General features: G+C 45.9%; 1 protein-coding gene across 1 annotated transcript in view; it reads right to left on the reverse strand.

Annotated features, from left to right (window-relative positions):
- Positions 1 to 12,693: 12,693 nt before the first annotated feature.
- DNAJC4 (DnaJ heat shock protein family (Hsp40) member C4) overlaps positions 12,694 to 20,383 on the reverse strand; it is a 493,550-nt gene continuing 485,860 nt past the window's right edge. The window contains exon 7 of the mRNA XM_086938148.1: positions 12,694 to 13,004. Within this exon, the coding sequence (XP_086794274.1) occupies positions 12,902 to 13,004 (103 nt within the window). The 3' untranslated portion in view covers positions 12,694 to 12,901. The remainder of the gene's footprint in view (positions 13,005 to 20,383) is intronic.

Consider the following 20,383-nt stretch of genomic DNA (forward strand, 5'->3'; position numbering starts at 1 on the left):
TCTTTAGGTCTTCAATGGGGATTACAAGTTCGGCTTTTTTTTAGGTTTTTCAGCGTTTAGAATGCACCTTTTGCAGAGGCATTGATATGGTCTTTCATTTTAACTGAGTCAGAAATTGACAGTTTGCAGTTTAGAGCCATGAGGTTGTTGAGACAGCTGTCTAAGGGAAAGGATTTTTCGTTGGAATAAAGGAGGAGTTCAGTTTAGCTGGGTTGAGTTTGAGCTGGTGGCTGGTCAACCAGGCTTGAACTGTGAGGAGAGTGGTATTTCTGTGTTGGATGTCTTTGACTGACGTGATTTTCATGTAGAGTTGGGTGTCATATGCATACAGATGGTAGGCTATTCTACCTTCAAGATCAATGTAAGGGGTTCAATTTAGAGGTTGAAAAGTGTAGGCAATGGGATTAACCCTTGAGGGACTCCTTGAGATCTGGTGTTGTTTTTGAGGCGAGTTTAATAAGCTCCGAGTGTTGGGCTAGGAAGTAGGTGAACCACTGAAGGACAGTTCTTTTGAGGTCTGCTCGCTGTGAGAGGGTGTTTAAGAGGATGCCATGGTTAACAGTGTCGAAGGGCCGAGAGGTCTAGGACGATTAGGAGGCAGGCCTGGCTGTCCTTCAAAGATCTGTGTAGGTCGTCTATGATGTTTAGCATAGCAGCCTCTGTACTGCATTCTTTCCTGAACACAGATTGGAATGTGTCAATCAGGTTGTTTTTTTCGATGTGGTTGTTAAGTTGAGCAAAAACACATTTTTCAATCGTTTTGGCGAGGAGGGGGAGGTTGGTTATAGGTCTGAAGTTATTCTGGTCGGCGTTCGGTTCTTTGAAGAGGGAGTTGACTTGGCAGAGTTTGAGGGGAACCGGCATAAAGCTGCTTGAAAGGGAGGAGTTGACGTTTTTGATCCAAATCGGAGAAATTATGTGCCGGAAATTTTGCACCTTTGCAGCAGGGAGGGGTTAGATATGTGAGATGCCAGCTTCATGCTAAAGAGTAACTTGAGGACTACTTCTTTAGAGGTATAGTTAAACTGAGACAAGGATGCAATGGTTGTCATTTGCAGATGGAGAAGGTTGTTGGGCTGTGTTGGAGAGAGGGGGGGGCATTCATTCAGTAACGGTAGAATTACGGGCGACCCCTTTCCACAGGGGGCATCTTTAGTGCAGGGTGGGGAGGTGGGTAGCTCAAGAGATAGGTTCGATATTTTTTCAGTGAAAAATGTGGCAAATTCTTCTCAGCGTTCTGAGAAGTTAATTGAATGCTGGGAGAAGGAGGAGGTTTGCTGTTTTATGATGTTGAATAGATCTTTTGTTCTGTTCTTAGACTCGTCTAGTGATCTCGGAAAAAGGCAGATTTTTCTTTGAAGATGTGTTTTTTGTATTTTAGGCGTTCGGCCTAGAAGATCAAAAAGGTTTGATTCTGAAGGTGTTGTCTCCAGTTTGTTTCAGATATTCGGAGATGTCGCCTTTCATTGTTCAGGTCCTGTTGAACCAATATCTGGAGGGGATTTTTCTTGATTTGTTGATTTTCAGGGGGGGTCATTGTTTCCACAAGCTCTGTAATTTTTGTGTTGTAGTGGGTGGTGAGGTCCTCAGCAGATGATAGGTCGGGAGGCGGTAGGATTTGGGTGTTGACTAATTCTTTAATATCCTCTTGGGGAAATTGGTGAATGTTTCTTACCCAGCGCTTGGCACGGCTGCATTGCAACAGCGATGGTGAATGGATTTAAGTTTGAAGAGAATTTGATAATGATCTGACCAGTCGGCTTGTAGGACAGAGTGCAGAGATAGTGTATTGTGCTAGGAAATGATTGCTTCAGGGGTGGAGCCCTTGTTGCACGTTTGCATGCTGCAGTGTTGTGTGAGATCGTTTGCTTCCAGGAGGGTGGACAGGGCTTGTACTGTGAGGTCTTTAGTGTTGTTCAGGTGTGGGTTTGGGTCTCCTAATATAATGTCTGTGCTGTCATTTAGTGAGCTTTGTGCTATTAGTCCAGCTAGGTCTTCGAGAAATTGTGAATTTTTGTCAGGAGGGTGATGGATGACATGGAATTTAATGGGGCTGGGTCCATTTGAGGATAGCTGAACTCCTAGAAATTCGAAGGTAGGCTGTTTGGTAGTGTTGAAGGGAGTTAACCAGAGATCGCTTTTGTGTAAAATGACTACTCCACCACCCCTGCCCCCTTTCTGGTCGCTGCGAATGATTGAGAAGCCCGGTTGGGAAATGAGATCGATGTAAGGTGATGTGTGGTCGTTTAGTCAGGTTTCAGTTAGAAAGCAGATGTCCGTGTTATGTTGTAGGTTGGTATTAGTTATATCAGTGCTATGCTTGATTGCTGATCGCCAGTTTATAAGCATGCAGCGGGCGTGGGTGCAGCTCTCTGCTCAGGATGATTGGGCTGGATGTTGGTAAGTTGGGAGGGCGGCCTCGGAGGGCGAGAAGGGTTTGTGCACATGTTCGAGCGGAAGACAACTGGGATCTTGTGGAAAGAGGATTGGCTGGGGCTATTTTCATAGACCCCTTGCTATGGCGTTCCGGTAGAGGTGTGTTTGGGTTTGAGTCGCAGCAGAATGTTTGTGGCAGAGTCGGAGTTGATCCATGGTGCGAGGGGTTTGGGTAGGGTATGGCTAATCTTTGCCTTTATGCAAAGTGATGAGATTCCATCCAGAATAGCTTTGATTTTGAGTTCTAGACAGGATATTGTGGGGAACAGCTGAGAGAGGGCTTGGATACACATGAGGATGGGGGTGTGCTGGGACTGGTCGGAGCCAGGAGTGGGGGCTAAGGAAGGAGCAAGCCTATTAAGGGTGGAAGATTACAGGTCAACCAGAGTGGAGTGTAACTCGGCCTGGATTGTGAGCCCTGGGGAGAGATAAGATTATTCTGGAGGTCAAACCATAGCGTTCAGGCCTTTGTTTGTGGGAGGGAAAGGGTGTGTATGTGTGGAGACCACGAGAGGGGAACTGAGAGTGATAGGTTTGGGTGGCGGAGGTGTGGGTGCGTGGATCCGCTCACTTGGAGAAGATGGCCGGGTTGGTTTAATGAGAGAGGGAGGAGCGGGACCATAAGGCAGGGAAGCGCAGAATGCTGCTAAGTGTCGGTCAAAAATGGTTAGGTTTGGTTCGGAGGCTTGGACTAGGATGTTTCCATTTCTGTAGGCGGTTACGGTCAGTTCTGAGCTAAAGTTCCAAGAGGGGATAGTGAGCTTGAGTCCATGGGGGATTTTGGTAGTTTTAGTTATGTGAAGGTGTTGTAGAAAAGTCTCTTTCCATTTGGCAGGGTTTTTTGTGTAGAAGACGAAGTCAATTTTTCATCCACCTTGTGCTCGGCTGTAGATGTCCATTAATAACGTTTCTGGATGATCTCTGATAGTTCTGGGCTTGAATTGTTTTGTGGCCTGTTCGGAGAGGTTTTGTGGGAATTTAATGCAGTATGAGTAGATAGCGTACCTTTCCATGGCAGTGTTGCAATGGGGAATTAGTGAATGGTCCTGTTGCGGTGTTCTCAGTCTGACAGTTACATAAGATAAGGGTTAATAGATGTCAAGGAGGAAGGGTTTCTATTGCTGACATGTGTAGGATGGGCAGAGATAACTGAAGGGGAGGTGGGTGCTCGTCTCGATCAGGGCGCAGTGTATGCAAGTGGTGGTTAACACAAAGGTAGCAATGTAGGTACTGGACACCAGCATAGGGTAATGAGACCAACAGACCTGTAGCTTGGATATTCGGGGATAAGTGGGATGCCACTGGATAGGTTATAGAGAATAAAAGAGAACTTCAGGCTACGCAGGCAGTTGTGGAAAACAGTGGAAGTCGGGGGAGGGCAGGCGGGCGGGCACAGTAGTGCGACAAGTACCCCAGTAATAAAACAACTTCTTGGCAGCATTACCCCGCCTCTAACCTCCAGCCAAACAATTTAGAGTGTGCGTGCACTAATTGTTCCATACGACATTGAGGGAGTCCGATAGATCTTTCCTTAGTCAGAGTTCTGAGGTCTATGATCGGCAGATGCAGGCAGGGAGCGTTATTGTCACGATTGTTAGGCTTTTAGTGGTCTTGGTAGGATATGGGGTGGACCCATGGTAGCTTTGGTTGGATTTGGGCTACCCTCACAATGACAGTGTCCTCAAAGTCCTGCAGCAGCACATCCTGCCACAGTCTGGGGCAGCACATGGTATGTGCTACACCTGGCCTCCCCAGAAGGCTTCTGAAATGTCCTCTGCGTGTGCAGGTGGACGTATGGGACAGTGGCAAGATGGCGCGTTGTAGTCAGCTTGCTTGTGCTCCTCCTGGTAGGTTATGGTAGATTTTGGCCTAACCCATGAGGAGTCCGTGTCCTCAGCTCCCGCTCCTACTGCACCATGTACAGGTACAGAGGGTTGCTAGCAGAAGGTAAGTGTTGCTCCCGCCCTCCTCAGAAAGATTCCATAATGACTCCAATGGGCTCTGGTTGAAAGTTTGGGACAGTGGCAGGAAGGATCGGTATAGAAGATCTGTTTGGGCACCTCTCAGTAGTAATTAGGAGCTTTTGGGCTACCTCCGCAGGAGCAGAGGCCCAAGCACCCCTTACAGTCGGTGAAAGCACCCCAGTGACGAGGGGGCAGGGGGTAGGAGCACCTTCAGGACACCCCCAGGGGCTCACAGCACGCCCCAGCCGTACCACCACTCCTGCGACTCACCTCCTGGGGCATATTGCATCAGAGCTCGGCCCAACGTCCTCGTCTTGAGCTGAAAAAGCAGCTCATAGTGATTTTTTTAATCTTTCCTGGGGCCGTAATGGATCACCGGTGTTCATCAGTCTGGGCCAACCAATTTAAGATCTGCTGGAGACTGCAGCTACGACTCAGCCTGTGCAGCCCCTAGGCCCTCTCCCTGCGCTGGCTCAGGGGAACCAGGGTAGGCATCGCAAGGAGTCATGTCCAGGAGCAACCCTTGGGCCAAATCACTAGAGTCATCAATACCAAAAAATCCCTGTACCCTGGACTGGGATTAGTGTTCATCTAATCAGGCATGCCATTATGCTGGAATTTATGTACTTTAATTCCTCAGCATCCGCCCTCTGAAAACGTCAGTCTAGGCGTGTGACCTCAAACATGCCAGTCTGTCCAAAAACAAATCATTATTTCTTTGAACGTAAAAACTAAGGGAGATCGTCCAGACGTGTTTTTCAACTCAAATAAATATAGAAAAAATGTGTGGTGAGGAGGAAGGCACCTCACGGGAGAACACCCTCTGGGCCTTGGTAGCTTAACCTCGCAGACTGACGTTTTCAGAGGGCGGATGCTGAGGAATTAAAGTACATAAATTCCAGCATAATGGCATGCCTGATTAGATGAACACTAATCCCAGTCCAGGGTACAGGGATTTTTTGGTATTGATGCTTAGTGAGTGGTGGGCTGTCCCTTAATGTACCCTTATTTCCCTCTTGGCTCCCTTTTGTATTGCATCCAAATCACTAGAGCCCAGGCATCAGTGAAGTGATGAGAGGTGGGTTGTAGCTTACCCCCACCCTATGATGGAGCCCTTGCACAACATCATATCCACTATGTCTGCCGCATCTAGAGAGGATATCAGACATGCATTTGAAATAGTCTATCCCTCCTGAACAATAGGAGATGCACTTTTTTATGTTCCTGAGGAAGGTGGTGAAGGCTCTCCTTAATCTCTGTTGGTGATTATCGTTGCAGCAAAGTTTGAGATCTGCTATATGTTTCTGTAACTCGGATCAGTTTTATTTCACACTACCCACAGTGATTTATTCTACATGTTGTGATCCACTGGAAGTATAAATTGTGCAGTGTGGGTCTGCCTACCCCTTAAGACTGGGAAGTAACCATGATGCGATCCTACTTAGTTACGCCATTTGAGTGAGCCTGATATCCACTGAACCTCTTAGAACAGATGGTCTAGTGTGAACACAGAGAACCCCCAAGACGGGCTAGCTGCACCTGAGGTGTATAAATGGTGATAAATAATTTGTGAAAAAACTCTTCTAGGTAATAAAGAGGACCTAATTGCCCCGAGGCAAAGGAGTATGGTGAACAATTTTGAAAACCATGTGAAACAGATCCTGATCTGGCTCTCCAGGTTCCAAACACAAAAAAAAACAAAGCCATCTGAACAAAAACATCGGGGAGAAACAATACAAACAAATCATTGAAGTGGGGAAAAAAACATGTTTTCCAAAAGTGGTAAGAGTTCAAGGAAGCTGCGGAAGACAAAGACTCAAAGAAAATCTGGTACTAGTTTTGCACAGCCAATCAACTTACTAATTAAACCTTACAGCAAAACTATCGAGCAAAGCTTAGGTAATCAGCTTCCAACAAGGTTTCTTCAAGGCTCCTAAAACACCTAAACAAAAAATCAGAAATACAAAAAAAACTGCGAGCAAAGACAGAATCTCCACACACGCGCACAACAGCAAAGAGCTCTTCAGCATCATCAAGGAGTTCGCCCAACCCACCAGCGAGTCTACTGACATCCCTCCTCACAAGACCTCTGTGACAAACTCAGCACCTTCTTCCACCACAAAATCAAGAGCATTTACAAAAACTTCGACAAAGACAGCCAACGCACTGAACCCTCACCAACCGCCCGACACCCTGAAGCCAACAATTGACAGATGGACACCATTGCACCCATGCTTCGCCACACCATCAACCGCTCCCAAGCAAACGCCTCCTTCCCCGATAACTGGAAGCACGCAGAGATCAACTCCCTCCTGAAGAAGACCTCAGCCGATCCCACCAACCTCAAAAACTACTGACCCATCTCCCTGCTCCCGTTCCCAGCGAAAGTCATCGAGGAAGCCATCAACAGCCAACTCGCCACCTTCATCGAAGAGCACAACATCCTCAATCCCTCCCAATCCGGCTTCAGAAAAACACACAATTCAGAATCCGCCCTCCTAGCAGCAACAGACGGCATCCGCTCCCTCCTGGACAGAGGAGAAACAGTAGCCCTCATCCTTCTCGACTTCTCAGCAGCCTTCGACCCAGTCTCTCACTGCACCCTAACACGCAGACTTCACGACGCAGGGATCCGGGACAAGGCCCTCGACTGGATCTACTCTTTCCTCTTCGGCACAACGCAGTGGGTCAGTCTCCCTCCTTTCCTCTCAGATCCTACACCAACCATCTGCGGAGTCCCCCAGGGATCCGCCCTCAGCCTCACGCTATTCAACGTCTAGATGGCTCCGCTCGCCCCCTTCGTCAGGACCCATGGACTCAACATTGTTTCATACGCTGACGATACCCAACTCATCTTCTCCCTATCCAACGAACCCAACGCAGCAAAACACAACATTCAAGTAGGCATGGAAGCAGTCGGCAAATGTATGAAAAGCAGCTGCCTACTACTCAACACTGACAGAAGTACTCATCATGGGCCCACACCCTGACTCCTGGAACAACATCTGGTGGCCCTCGAAAGCTCGCCCACCCCCACGGACTACGCACGCAACCTCGGAATCATCCTGGACTCCGAACTCAAAGTGCACCGCCAGATCAACTCTGTCGCATCCTCCTGCTTCCACACCCTCCGCCTCCTAAGTAAGACCTTCAAATGGATCCCCCTTGAGCACAGAAAGACCGTCACTCACGCCTTCGTCACCAGCAGACTTGACTACGGCAATACACTCTACACCGGAATAAACAAAAACCTCACCGCAAGCTACAAAGCATCCAGAATGCCGCAATACTGGTCCACAACCTGCCAAGACACTGCCACATCTCCCAACACCTGCGCACACTCCACTGGCTCCCCATTGAGGCTAAAATTATCACCTTCAAGATTCTCACCCACCCACATAAAGTCCTCCACAATACCGGACCAGCATACCTGAACAGCCGACTCGAATTCCATGCACCCCAAAGGACCCTACGATCAGCCCAGCTCTCCTACGCCGTGGTCCCCTGCGCCAGGAAGACCAGATCCTCCCTCACCTCAAAGATTCCTGCCCCCACCACATCTTCAACAGAGCTAGCAACACCATCGCACCCATGCTTCGCCACACCATCAACTGCTCGCAAGCAAACGCCTCCTTTCCCGATAACTGGAAGCACGCCGAGATCAACTCCTTCCTGAAGAAGACCTCAGCGGACCCCACCGATCTCAAAAACTACAGACCCATCTCTCGGCTCCCGTTCCCAGCGAAAGTCATCGAGGAAGCCATCAACAGCCAACTCGCCACCTTCATCGAAGAGCACAACATCCTCAATCTCTCCCAATCCGGCTTCAGAAAAACACACAGTACAGAATCCGCCCTCCTCGCAGCAACAGATGACATCCGCTCCCTCCGGGACAGAGGAGAAACAGTAGCCCTCATCCTTCTCGACCTCTCAGCAGCCTTCGACCTAGTCTCTCACCGCACCCTAACACGCAGACTTCAGGACGCAGGGATCCGGGACAAGGCCCTCGACTGTATCGATTCTTTCCTCTTCGGCAGAACGCAGTGGGTCAGTCTCCCTCCTTTCCTCTCAGACCCTACACCAACCACCTGCGGAGTCCCCCATGGATCCTCCCTCAGCCCCATGCTATTCAACGTCTAGATGGCTCCGCTAGCCCCCATCGTCAGAACCCATGGACTCAACATCGTTTCATACGCAGAAGATACCCAACTCATCCCCTCCCTACCCAACGAACCCAACGCAGCCAAACACAACATTCAAGTAGGCATGGAAGCAGTCGCCAAATGGATGAAAAGCAGCTGCCTACAACTCAACACCGACAAAACAGAAGTACTCATCATGGGCCCACACCCGATGCCTGGAACAACACCTGGTGGCCCTCGAAAGCCCGCCCACCCCCACGGACCACGCATGCAACCTCGGAACCATCCTGGACTCTGAACTCAAACTGTACAGCCAGATCAACTCTGTCGCATCCTCCTGCTTCCACACCCTCTGCCTCCTACGTAAGACATTCAAATGGATCCCCCTCGAGCACAGAAAGACCATCACTCCCGCCCTCGTCACCAGCAGACTTGACAACAGCAATACACTCTACACCGGAATAAACAAAAACCTCACCTGCAAGCTACAAAGCATCCAGAACGCCGCCGCAAGACTGGTCTTCAACCTGCCAAGACACTGCCACATCTCCCAACACTTGTGCACACTCCACTGGCTCCCCATTGAGGCTAAAATTACCTTCAAGATTCTCACCCACACACATAAAGCCCTCCACAACACAGAACCAGTACATAAACTGCAGACTCGAATTCCATGCACCCCAAAGGACCCTACGATCAGCCCAGCTACCCTATGCCGTGGTCCCCTGCGCCAGGAAGACCAGATAGGGAGGCTGCTCCTTCTCCTTCCTCGTGGCCAGAGCCTGGAAAGCCCTACTGCTCCACCTCAGACAGATGACATCACACCCATCTTCACGAGAAATCTCAAAACATGGCTCTTTGATAGACCTCCTCCTTGATGGACTAGAACCTACACCTCCCCTCCACTTCAGTGCCTTGAGACCCTTACGGTTGAGTAGTTGCGCTTAACAAACACATGATTGATTGATTGATTGACATAACCTTGATTCAAAAGTGCATCTGTGAAAATTAATATTACGCTGCAAATAGACTAAACGTCGGAAAAGCCCTATATGTGTAGACTGTTTTTGTTTTCCGTGATTTTCTCTTGTATTTCATGGGCTATGTTTATTTTTTTCCTTTTGCTTTTCTGATAACCTAATTTCCTGACAATTCTCACGGGGTGCGCAGCATAGTCCCTCAAGCCAAAGGATAGAGCAAACCCCGTACCGAACGGGGTTCTAAGGTTGAACCAGTATCCCATAGTTTGCCTAGAATAGGCAGCACTTCTGTGGTCCACCTTGGTATCGTTGCACAATTGGTGTGATGATGGGAACGCAAAAGCGCAAAAGTACGGGCACCCTACTTACGGCTACTTTCTTCTCTTTCGGGAGACTCCGGGGGACCGTCGTCCTGGCATCACCCTGACCACAGTAACTACAGACACCGGAAGGCCACGGGAAAAGGGACAAAGAAAAGAGAAGAGTGTCTTGTGGAAATATCAAAGACCATACCTGCCCTTTGCAATTCGATATTCCTTTTACGTTACCAGTAACTTTTAATAAAGTACGCCAAAATTGAGCCACACATCAGGCCTCTTAGATTTTGTTTCCGCCCATCCCTCCGACAGTATATTATTCAGTATGTGTTTGTCTGCATGTTTTTGTTTGTCAGTGTGGTATTCTACTTATTCTTTGTTAATACTCATGGTGTATTCATTGTTGTGTGTATTTGTTTCCTGTACACATGCTGCACAAAACAGTGGTCAGTGAGTTATTTGCTTAGTTTACATTCACTGCATGGAGTGTGCTTGTTGCTTGTTTAATGTTTATTACATGGTTTGCATTTGTTGCTCCTATGTTTGTGAATGCTTATTAGTATCTGCTAGTGCACATTATGTTTTCTGTTCCACCTTTGTTTTGTTGTGTTATCTGAGTCTGTGTGTTGCTCAGTTTTTACTGCATAGAGTGCATATGATATATATATATATATATATATATATATATATATATATATATATATATATATATATATATTTCGGTATTTGTTGCTTATAATCTTTCTTGGTGGTCAATATTTGCGTTTCAATGTTTGCTTAGTTGATATGTTTGTGTGTGTTTGTTTACTGTGTTGCTCGGTGTGTTTATTGCTTGGTGAATAATTGCTACTCAGTAAGCGTTTTTGCTTAGCATTTTCTGAGCAGTGTGTGTTTGTGTAGTGTGTGTCTATTGTTCGCTGCTAGATGTTTGTTGTTTATTGTATGTTTGATAATCTGTGTGTTTGTGACAGTGTGCATTCTTTGATCAGTATGTATTTCTTACCCAATGAATGTTGTCAGTGTCTGTTGCTTAGTGTGTGTTTGTTGCTGCCTAGTGTGTGTTTATTGTTCAGCGTGCTTTTTTGCACTATGTTTCTTTGTTAGCTAGTATGTGTTTCCAATTTGCACAGTATGCAGTTTGTATTTTTTATTCAGAACAATGGTTGCTTTGTGGGTGTTCATTGCTCACTGTATGTTGCGCATTTCATTCAGCATTGTTTGTTGCTCGTAGGTTTCATTGGTCATTTGGTGTTGTACTGTCTTTGTTGCTCTGTGCTCGATGTAATTTGCAAAGCGATACCAATTTGCAAGTGGGTATATTTATGCTGGATTTGCTCTGTGTGTTTTTTCTCAGAGTTTATTTTAAGTACTCGGTCTATTGCTTGCCATTTATCTATGGGCACCGTTTGGTTTGTGTTGGTTAGTGTGTGGTACTACATATTCTGTTCTATGTTTGTTTTTCGAAAATTGGCTTATTGAATAATGTTGTATCCTGTACATAGAGACACAGGTAGCCTTGTGGTATTTTCCAAGTCTTCTTTATTGTTTCTATGTCCAAGTGGTAACAATCTTAGTCCAGCCAGCTCTGGTCAAGTACCAGCCCCAGAAGGAGCAGCCTGCCTAGCTGCTCAGCCCATCTCCAACTGTCATCATCCACACAGGCACCCAGGTATTCCATTCATCACAGTCACACCATCATTCCGTTACCATCTCTCACTCTGGCTGAGCAGCTAGGAGGACCTAGGCTGGTTACATATAAATGGAATACTTAGGATATAACACTCATTGAATGTGTTTCCAATAATTTAGCAATATTTGATTCTTGTTCTAGACTTTTCTGCGTGTTGTTTTGCTGTTAAACATTTAGTAGTCTGTGGATGGTATTTGGTGTGTGCTTGATGCTCGGGTTATGTTATTTGGTGTGTGTTTTATGTAAAAAGTTGTTTTCCTCTTGTCTTTTTATGCTATATTAGTTATCCGAAAAAACCACCACTGGGTCTGGGCTCCCAACGGCACAGCTTGCCACAAGCTTATAATAAACAAAAGAGGTGCACGTGCCGCTACTACGTTAACCTGGAATATTTTCTCAAAACATCCGAATGAAACGCTATGTTTTGTGTTTTTTATTTTCAATTATTTTATTAACTTGAATGTTTTTATTTTATACTTTTCTATTTAGTATTTCAATTTTTCAAATTTATATTTGTTAAGACCTTATGTACACAACAAAATTAATCAAACAATTCATATTTACAATAATACATTTCAAAAAATCATCATTCAAGCTTTCAATCATACATCTCTCATACCATTACAAACAGCAAAAAATATATATGAAATTTAAATGAGTGCTGGAATAGAAAATATTCACAACAAAGCCTTTAAACAATAGTTATTTCAAGAAACGCCTACATAGCGTTTCATTCGGATGTTTTGAGAAAATATTCCAGGTTAACGTAGTAGCGGCACGTGCACCTCTTTTGTTTATTATATATATTAGTTATCCAGCAATTGTTAGCAGCTCAGTGTTCTTTTGCCAGTTTGTGTTGCTTGGCGTTTGCTTTCAGTTCATTGCAATTGTAGCTGAGTGATTATTTCCCAATGCTCGTGTTTGTTTCGGCTGCCTTTTACTTACTGGCTTTGTTGCATGGGGTGTGGTTTTGCTACTCAGAAATTGTTTGTTGTTTCATGTATGGCTGCTCTTCAATGTTGGTGCAGTGATATGTGTCCATGAGTTGGTTATTTTCCTGAGTGTTTGCTGATTGGAGCGTATTTAGCATTTTCTTGGACTTGCACATTTTACAGGGCTTTTCAGACCATCCCACATCCATTCAGGACACGAGTACTCGCCAAATGTTGCACCATTTGATGCTTTATTTACTTGACTACTAAAAAGGTTGCCGTTTGCTATCGCCAATCAGAAGGACATACACAGATTTCTTGGAGTGGGGATGCACTGAAAAGTGTCCAGGATACACACTTCCGCTTTGCACAGGGAGAGGTGGGTACTGAGGTAGTCTTTACGTCCTATGACATCCTTTGCCTCTCATTTTGAGCAGGTATTATTTTGGTGTGTCCTCACTGGGAGGCTTTCTGCGATACTTCTCTGCAAACTGTGCATGTTTCTCAGCCAGAATCTCCTGCTGCTTCTTCAGACCGTTGGTTCTAAGAAAGGGCAACAAGTAAAGAGAATGAACAAGCCTACAAATGATAAGACTCATATGGTTGTAGGCAAACAATTCAGAGTGTGAGGCATGGGATACAATACATCAACAACCCTCCTCCTGTACCACAACATATAGGTCTATAGCATGATCTAGGCTCTAATGGGAAAAAGTACGGACCTGGGCATTAAGGGAAAAAAACAAAACCACCACCACCACAGCTTCATCATTAAATCATGCAAGAGGATCGGGACACTAAGGATTTGTATAAACTAACCTACACACATTCTGGAGAATTTGGCTAAAGAAATAATCAGAACCCTAACCCTCTCATGCGGTGCCCTAGTCATATGCAAAATAACTTCCCAACCACCAGCCAGCCTAAAATGTGCAGCAGAATCAGGCCACACAGATCATTCAAGCAGTCTCCACTAAGAATGTGTGTTACACTTAGTAGTTAAAATATTAACTCAATTTAAAGCAACATCCAAGGACTTGCTTGAATGTCGTGCTAAAGGGTAATTAATCAGATCTTAAGCCTCCCGTCAGGGAACTTTGGCCTTCACAACAATACCTCATATTGCATTGTCTGTAACATATATGGCAGACCACTACAACACTAACTAGCCTCATCCCAAATCCATCAGATTCCAAGGTGACATAAACAAAGCACACCAAAAATATGGTTATGAAATCATGTCTCCAGTGTCCCTAAAAACTAAAAGTAGTATTGCGCACATCACTTATAGCTCTATGCTAGGAAGATACAATTAACTTGTGGAGGTCACTGGACCGCCATCTAGTAAAGCAACCTTTTCTTGGTTTGCATCTTCACATAACATGTACATTTCTAGTTATTTCCTCTTTACGCACATTGGTGTGTATCTTGTGTACTTTTTTGCACCTATTTTAGGCTATTCCGTATTACTTTCAGGCCTCGATTGCGAGTGCTTCTGCAATTTATGGTCCTGTCAATACATCTGCTGCACATTTATTGCACCTGGTAATTACCTGGTGTGATAAAGACTGCACCTTTACATTTGCCCCAATACATTTTGGTAAGTCAAACCTGCCTGTCACAATTTAATTGATTTGTATATGGCTGGGTCTGAAATGGGGTGGCGAAGTGAGCTAAAGAACGATGATGGATTCAACCTAGATCTGTGACTGAGGAAGGAGGGGGGGGGGAATCTGAAAAGTTTCCACGCTCCGTCCATCATCTCCTTGTGTTTGCTTTGTTCACCCTAAGTTGACAGGGTATGCCCAGATGTGGGTCCCTTGCTCACTTTGCCACTGAATTCACGCTAGACTGGCTGATGAGGGGTCTTACCCCGAAAGCGGTCTCAGGATTCTTGTTTACGGTCCAGGGAAGACCTGGCTTAGCCGTTCGGTCTGGACTGTTCCCTAAGGCACAGTGTCAAGACTGATTTGCGTATGGCTGGATCTGAATTGGGGTGGCGAAGTGAGCTAAAGAATGATGATGGATTCAACGCAGATCTGTGACTGGGGGTGAATGTCTGAAAAGTTTCCACGCTCTATCCATCATCTCCTTGTGTTTGCATTATTCGCCCTAAGTTGGCAGGGTATGTCTAGATGTGGGCCCCTTGCTCACTTTGCCACTGGATTCAAGCTAGCCTGGCTAATGAAGGGTGCAATACCCCAAAACCGGTGCCAGGATGCTTGTTTCCGGTCCAGGAAGGACCTGGCTTGGAGTTTGGTCTTGCCTATTCCCATGAGGCACAGGGTCAAGACTGATTTGCATATTGCTGGGTCCAAGCTGGGTTAGTGTAGTGGCCAAAAGAACAATGGATTTAACCCAGATCTCTTGACTGGGGGAGAATGTTTGAATCATTCAGCATTCCGTCAATCATTTGCTGCAGTTACACTTTTCGCCCTAAATGGAATGGGTATGCCATACCATACCAAAATTCTTTATTTCGGCCTTTTGAGACCATAAAAGATGCAGTAAAAACATATAAAACAGATACAAACATACATTATAAAAACAGTGGAAGGAAGCGAGGAGTAATTAATTCAGTGTATACATGAATCTTGGAAACTAAGAACCCCATTAACTATAGTTAGTTGCGGTCCATTTCACATTTAGAGGTTAAGAGTTACCCTTTCAGTATTTTTCCCCTTATCTGCCACATAGCCATTAAATACTTGGCTACAGCAAAAACAATAAAGTGCAGGGTGCTTGTCTTCAGAATTCTGTATGATTGTAGATACTTTCTGAAGCCCAGATTCCCACAGAGTGGCACTATCCAGTACTTTCTCGGTCTGATGTAGGCAGGGCAAAAAAACAGCACGTATAGTTCGTCCTCCACCTTCGTGCTGTACCCAGGACAGATTTTATCGTCCAGCATTGTCCATTTACTCGTATAGGCTTTAAGGGGCAGTGTGCCAAACCTCCACTGGATACAAAGTTTCCTTGCAGTGATAGGGAATGGGTATGCACAGACGTGGGTCCCTTGCTCACTGTGCCAGTGGGTTCAAGCTAGCCTGGCTGATGAAGGGTGACATACCCCAAAACCGGTCCCAGGATGCTTGTTTCCGGTCCAGGGAAGACCTGCTTGGCAGTTCGGTCTGGACTGTTCCCTTGAGGCACAGGGTCAAGACTGATTTGCATATGGCTGAGTTCAAACTGGGGCGGCGTAGTGAGCAAAAGAATGATGGATGTAACCCAGATCTCTTGACGGGGGGAGAATCTTTGAATCATTCAACATTCCGTCCATCATTTGTTGCAGTTACACTTTTCGCCCTAAGTGGGATGGGTATGCCCAGACGTGGGTCCCCCTTCACTGTGCCACTGGATTCAAGCTAGCCTGGCTGATGAAGGGTGACATACACTGAAACCAGTACCAGGATGCTTGTTTATGGTTCAGGGAGGACCTGGCTTGGCAGTTCGGTTTGGACTGTTCCCATGAGGCAGAGAGTCAAGGCTGATTTGCATATGGCTGGGTCCAAACTGGGGTGGCATAGTGGGAAAAAGAATGATGGATTTAACACAGATCTCTTGACTGGGGGAAAAGGTTTGTATCATTTAGCATTCCGTCCATCATTTGTTGCAGTTACACATATCCCGAATACAGCATGTCTTGCAGAAACAGCAGAAGCGATGCCTAGGCGAGACCTAAAAAAAGGTTTCACCATGCCTGTCATTGTAGCCAATCGTAGTGGGTCTCTATTTAACGTACCTCATGCATATTAATGAGGTAGGTCGAAATGTGATCCACTACGAATCAGTATTTTGAGAACCAACCTAGTAATACATAGATCGGTTCTCAAAATACCAAAGGATTGATTAGAAGTCGTTGCGCAAAGTGTGGCCACCTCTAACAAAGCCATTTTTGTACATTCCATTAAAGGAATTGCGAATTGCGACTCATTATGTGTCCACAATTTCATATTCCTTAAATGGAATCTTTGTACAAGAGGGCCTTGATTTGGTAGTAAAATATTAAGGCTTTGCAGCTGGATTTTGGTCATAAAACATTAATACATAAGCTAAAGAATGTGTATTTGCAAAGGATGCCCTTTGCACGCCCCTTCAAAATAAAATACCTATTTTGTATTTATCCTAAATCCCAAATGGTGATTCAGTAACATGTTACAGAATTACAATTTGGGTGTGATACATTTAAAAAAATTATTTTGGGTTGTAAAGGCCCTAACTTGACCTTTGTGACTGTAAGATCGGTGATACAGCAGGCCTCTGGTTCCCAGATATCGTTGTTTTGACTGAACATAAATAACCTGTCCAACCTGTGCTCACACAGAGCGCTCCTACTCACTGCTTCCAGGTCCTATTCTGTGACCAAGGTCACTCTCAGAGCATTAAAAGTCTCCCCCAGAGTCTAACAAAAACAGCATTAGATGGGCCAAATGGCCTGAACCCCAAGCCTGGCCCTCCAGCTTACACATTGGTATTTTTGGCATTTGAAAAGACTGGCTTATCATTTAAAATCGGAGCTAAGAGGCTCAATGTCTAGAAGTGGCCAGAGAAGTCTGGACCTCTGCCCCAGTTCATACTGTGGTGTACTGGACTGTCTCAGTTATCTCAACTACTGCGGCATCACCAAACAACCCCCCTAAAACTGACACAAGTACATGAAATGTCCACTTCTGCTTTAAGAGTCAGCTTTGCTGCCTCGGAAAGGAGGCGCAATGTTTTTATACAGTATGACTTTAACTCAGGTGGGCACATGGAAGGTGGAGCGGCCTGCCCAATGTCACACAGCGAATCGGTGGCACACTAGGACTAATGGCATATGAAAACTGTGGACTCACCAGGGGTCACTAAATTCACGTCACGGTGAAGTTGGAGTAAGGGAAACAGGTGACAAGCCTGCCTGAGTTAACAAAAGGGTGGTGACGTGCGTTGTAGAGATGAGACGGCGCGCGGGTCGAAGCTCTGCTTGTTATGTTATGTATTGTTATCTGGTATTTATAAAGTGCGTGGGTACGCCTAAGTGTGTCCCGGAGCTAGGAATAAAAGACCACATAACAGCATAGAGAACATCCCCTCACAGCAAAATCCAGCAGATCCTAATGCTGAAAAAGCCATGTTTTCAGGTTCCTCCTAAAAGTAACAAGGGCCGGTATCTATCTAAGAGAGAGAGGTAGGCCATTCCATAGCCGAGAGGCGACCGCTTGAAAGGATCTTCCCCCTACCCAGGATAGCAGGACCTTCGGAGTCAAGATCTCAAGCTAAGCAGAGGACATCAGGGTACGCTGCGGTATATAAGGTTGAAATCTTTCCCTAAGGATGGGGCTCCAATCTTATGAAAAACTTTAAAAACTAAGACTTGAGCTTTAAAATGGATTCTTTTCCGCACCGGAAGCCAATGTAGGGAAGACAGAAGATGAGTTGTGTGAGTCCTAGGTCCTGTGAAAAAGATGGCCCTGGCCGCCACATTCTGGATCACCTGCAGACGGCCAAGTAAGTACTCTGGTAGGCCCAAATACAATGAGTTAACATAGTCCAGTCTCAACACCACCAGGGAATGAACTACTGTTTTCCTGTGGGAGACTGGAAGCAGGGGGAGAAAGTTCCTCAACATTCTCATCACCCCAAAACAGGCCCCTGCCACCGATTGGACTTACACCTTCATGGAAAGGGCAGCATTCAATTTGACCCCCAGGTTTTTCACGATGGTAACCGAAGTATGCCATGCTTCATATGGACGCGTACCGAAGAAAATTATCTCTAACTTTTCAGAGTTACACTTCAATTGATTTTGTCTGAGCCAGGAGAAAACCTCGGAGAGGCAGGTGTTAATCATGTTACCATTGAATTCGTCACCCTTCTCGCATGTGAACAACAGTTGAGTGTCGTCCGCATACAACACTATTTTGGCACCCTATTTCTCGGCGAGAGGGGCCATATACAAGTTGAACAATGTTGGGCTCAGAATTGAGCCCTGTGGAACCCCAACATTCAAGGGAGGAATTACTGTGGCGAAAGGAGGTGACCAGATTATTTGTGAGCGGTTATTTAAGAAGGACGTAAACCATCTCAGTACCGTGCCTCAGATCCCGCCCTCCTTGAGTCTTTGCAGTAATCTATTGTGGGTCACAGTATCGAAAGCAGCGGAGAGATCCAACAACACCAAGACCGCATTACCTCCTCTATCCAACATGACTTTTATTGTTTCAGCAACTTTTAACAGGGTCGTTTCCGTGCTCAAATGGCTCTGAAACCCGACTGGCTCGGGTGCAGGAGATGATTGCCCTCAACGTGTGCAGGAGATGATTGGCCTCAATGTACTTCGTGGTGACTTCATTAACATATTTCTCCAAGACCTTGGAGAAGAAAGGCAGGAGGGATATAGGCCTGTAGTTACTGGCGACCTCAGGGTCTGCCGTAGGTTTCTTTATGAGCGGAAGAATTTTGGCATGTTTCCAAGTTTGTGGCATGTGCCCCTCCCGCAGTGCGGTGTTCAGAATCAGGTTAACTACAGGGTTGATCGCTTCTGCAATGGAAGACAGTACTTTTGCTAGACATGGATCTGATGGTGAGCCAGACTTAAGAGTTTTCATGAGTGCCAGGGATTGCTCCAAGGTAATCATAGGGAACTGCATGAGGGAGAAATCAATGTTGCAGCAAACGTCAGGGGGCGGACCAATAGCTGCCTTTTGCTCTGGCAGTTGAGCTTTGAAAGAATCCTGGATGTTTTGAATTTTATCATGGAAATAACAGGCCAGACGACTGGTCCAGCCCTTAGTGGGAACAAATGGGCAACTAATAGTCGAGGGAGAGGAGAAACTCTTTACAATATTAAAAAGTTCTCTACTTTTATTGGCCGCCTGATCAATTTTTGGAGAGAAGAAAAGTTAATTTCACTCGCTGACTTTCCTATAATGGTTTTAAGAAGCATGATTATAGATGGATTTGTCAGTGAGTCTATAATTCCTCCGCCACACTCTTTCAAGGTGTTTACAAACACTTTTGCTTTTTTTTAGTGCCTCCGTAAACCAAGGCAAAAAGAACTATTGATGGACAGAATGCAGAACAATGTCATACATTCAACCCAGTACAGAGATCTGGGCCTAAATACATTGTTTTTTTGCTCACCATGCCATTCCAGTTTGGACCCAGCCATATGCAATTCAGTCTTGACCATGCGCCCAATGAGAACAGTCTAGCCCGAACTGCTAGGCCAGGTCCTCCCTGGACTGGAAAAAAGCATTTAGGACCGGTTTCGGGGTTTCACCCCTCTTCAGCCAGGATAGCTTGATTCCAGTGGGGTGGCATGGTGAGCAAAAGAATGATGATTTAACCCAGATCTCTTGACTGGGGGTGAATGTTTTGATTTGTTCTGCATTCCGTCCATCAATTGTGTATCTTTTGCTTCCTCACCCTATGTGCGCCGGGTATGCCCAGACGTGGGTCCCATTCTCACTGTGCCACTGGATTCAAGTTATCCTGGCTGAAGAGGGGTGAAACCCCGAAACTGGTCCTAGGATGCTTGTTTCCGGTCCAGGGAGGACCTGGCTTAGCAGTTTGGGCTGAACTGTTCCCATGAGGCACAGGGTCAAGACTGATTTGCATATGGCCAGGTCTAAACTGGGGTGACATGGTGATCAAAAGAATGATGGATTTAACCCAGATCTCTTGACTGGGGGTGAATGTTTTGATTTGTTCTGCATTCCGTCCATCAATTGTGTATCTTTTGCTTCCGTAAACCAAGGGCAGAAACTCTGGTAGATTTAGCTTCCTTTATGGTGGGGGGCAATTTCAAGGGCCCAGAGTTGTAACTAATGCTCTAGGGAGGAGACTGGTAGATATGGCTTTCCTTCTGGCTAAACGTTGCATTGCTATTTGTTGGATGCGCGACCCCAACCCCACTCTGGCACAATGGTCGAGGGACATGA

Source organism: Lissotriton vulgaris, chromosome 9, assembly GCF_964263255.1.
Source record: "Lissotriton vulgaris chromosome 9, aLisVul1.2, whole genome shotgun sequence".
NCBI classification, from domain to species: Eukaryota; Metazoa; Chordata; class Amphibia; order Caudata; family Salamandridae; genus Lissotriton; species Lissotriton vulgaris.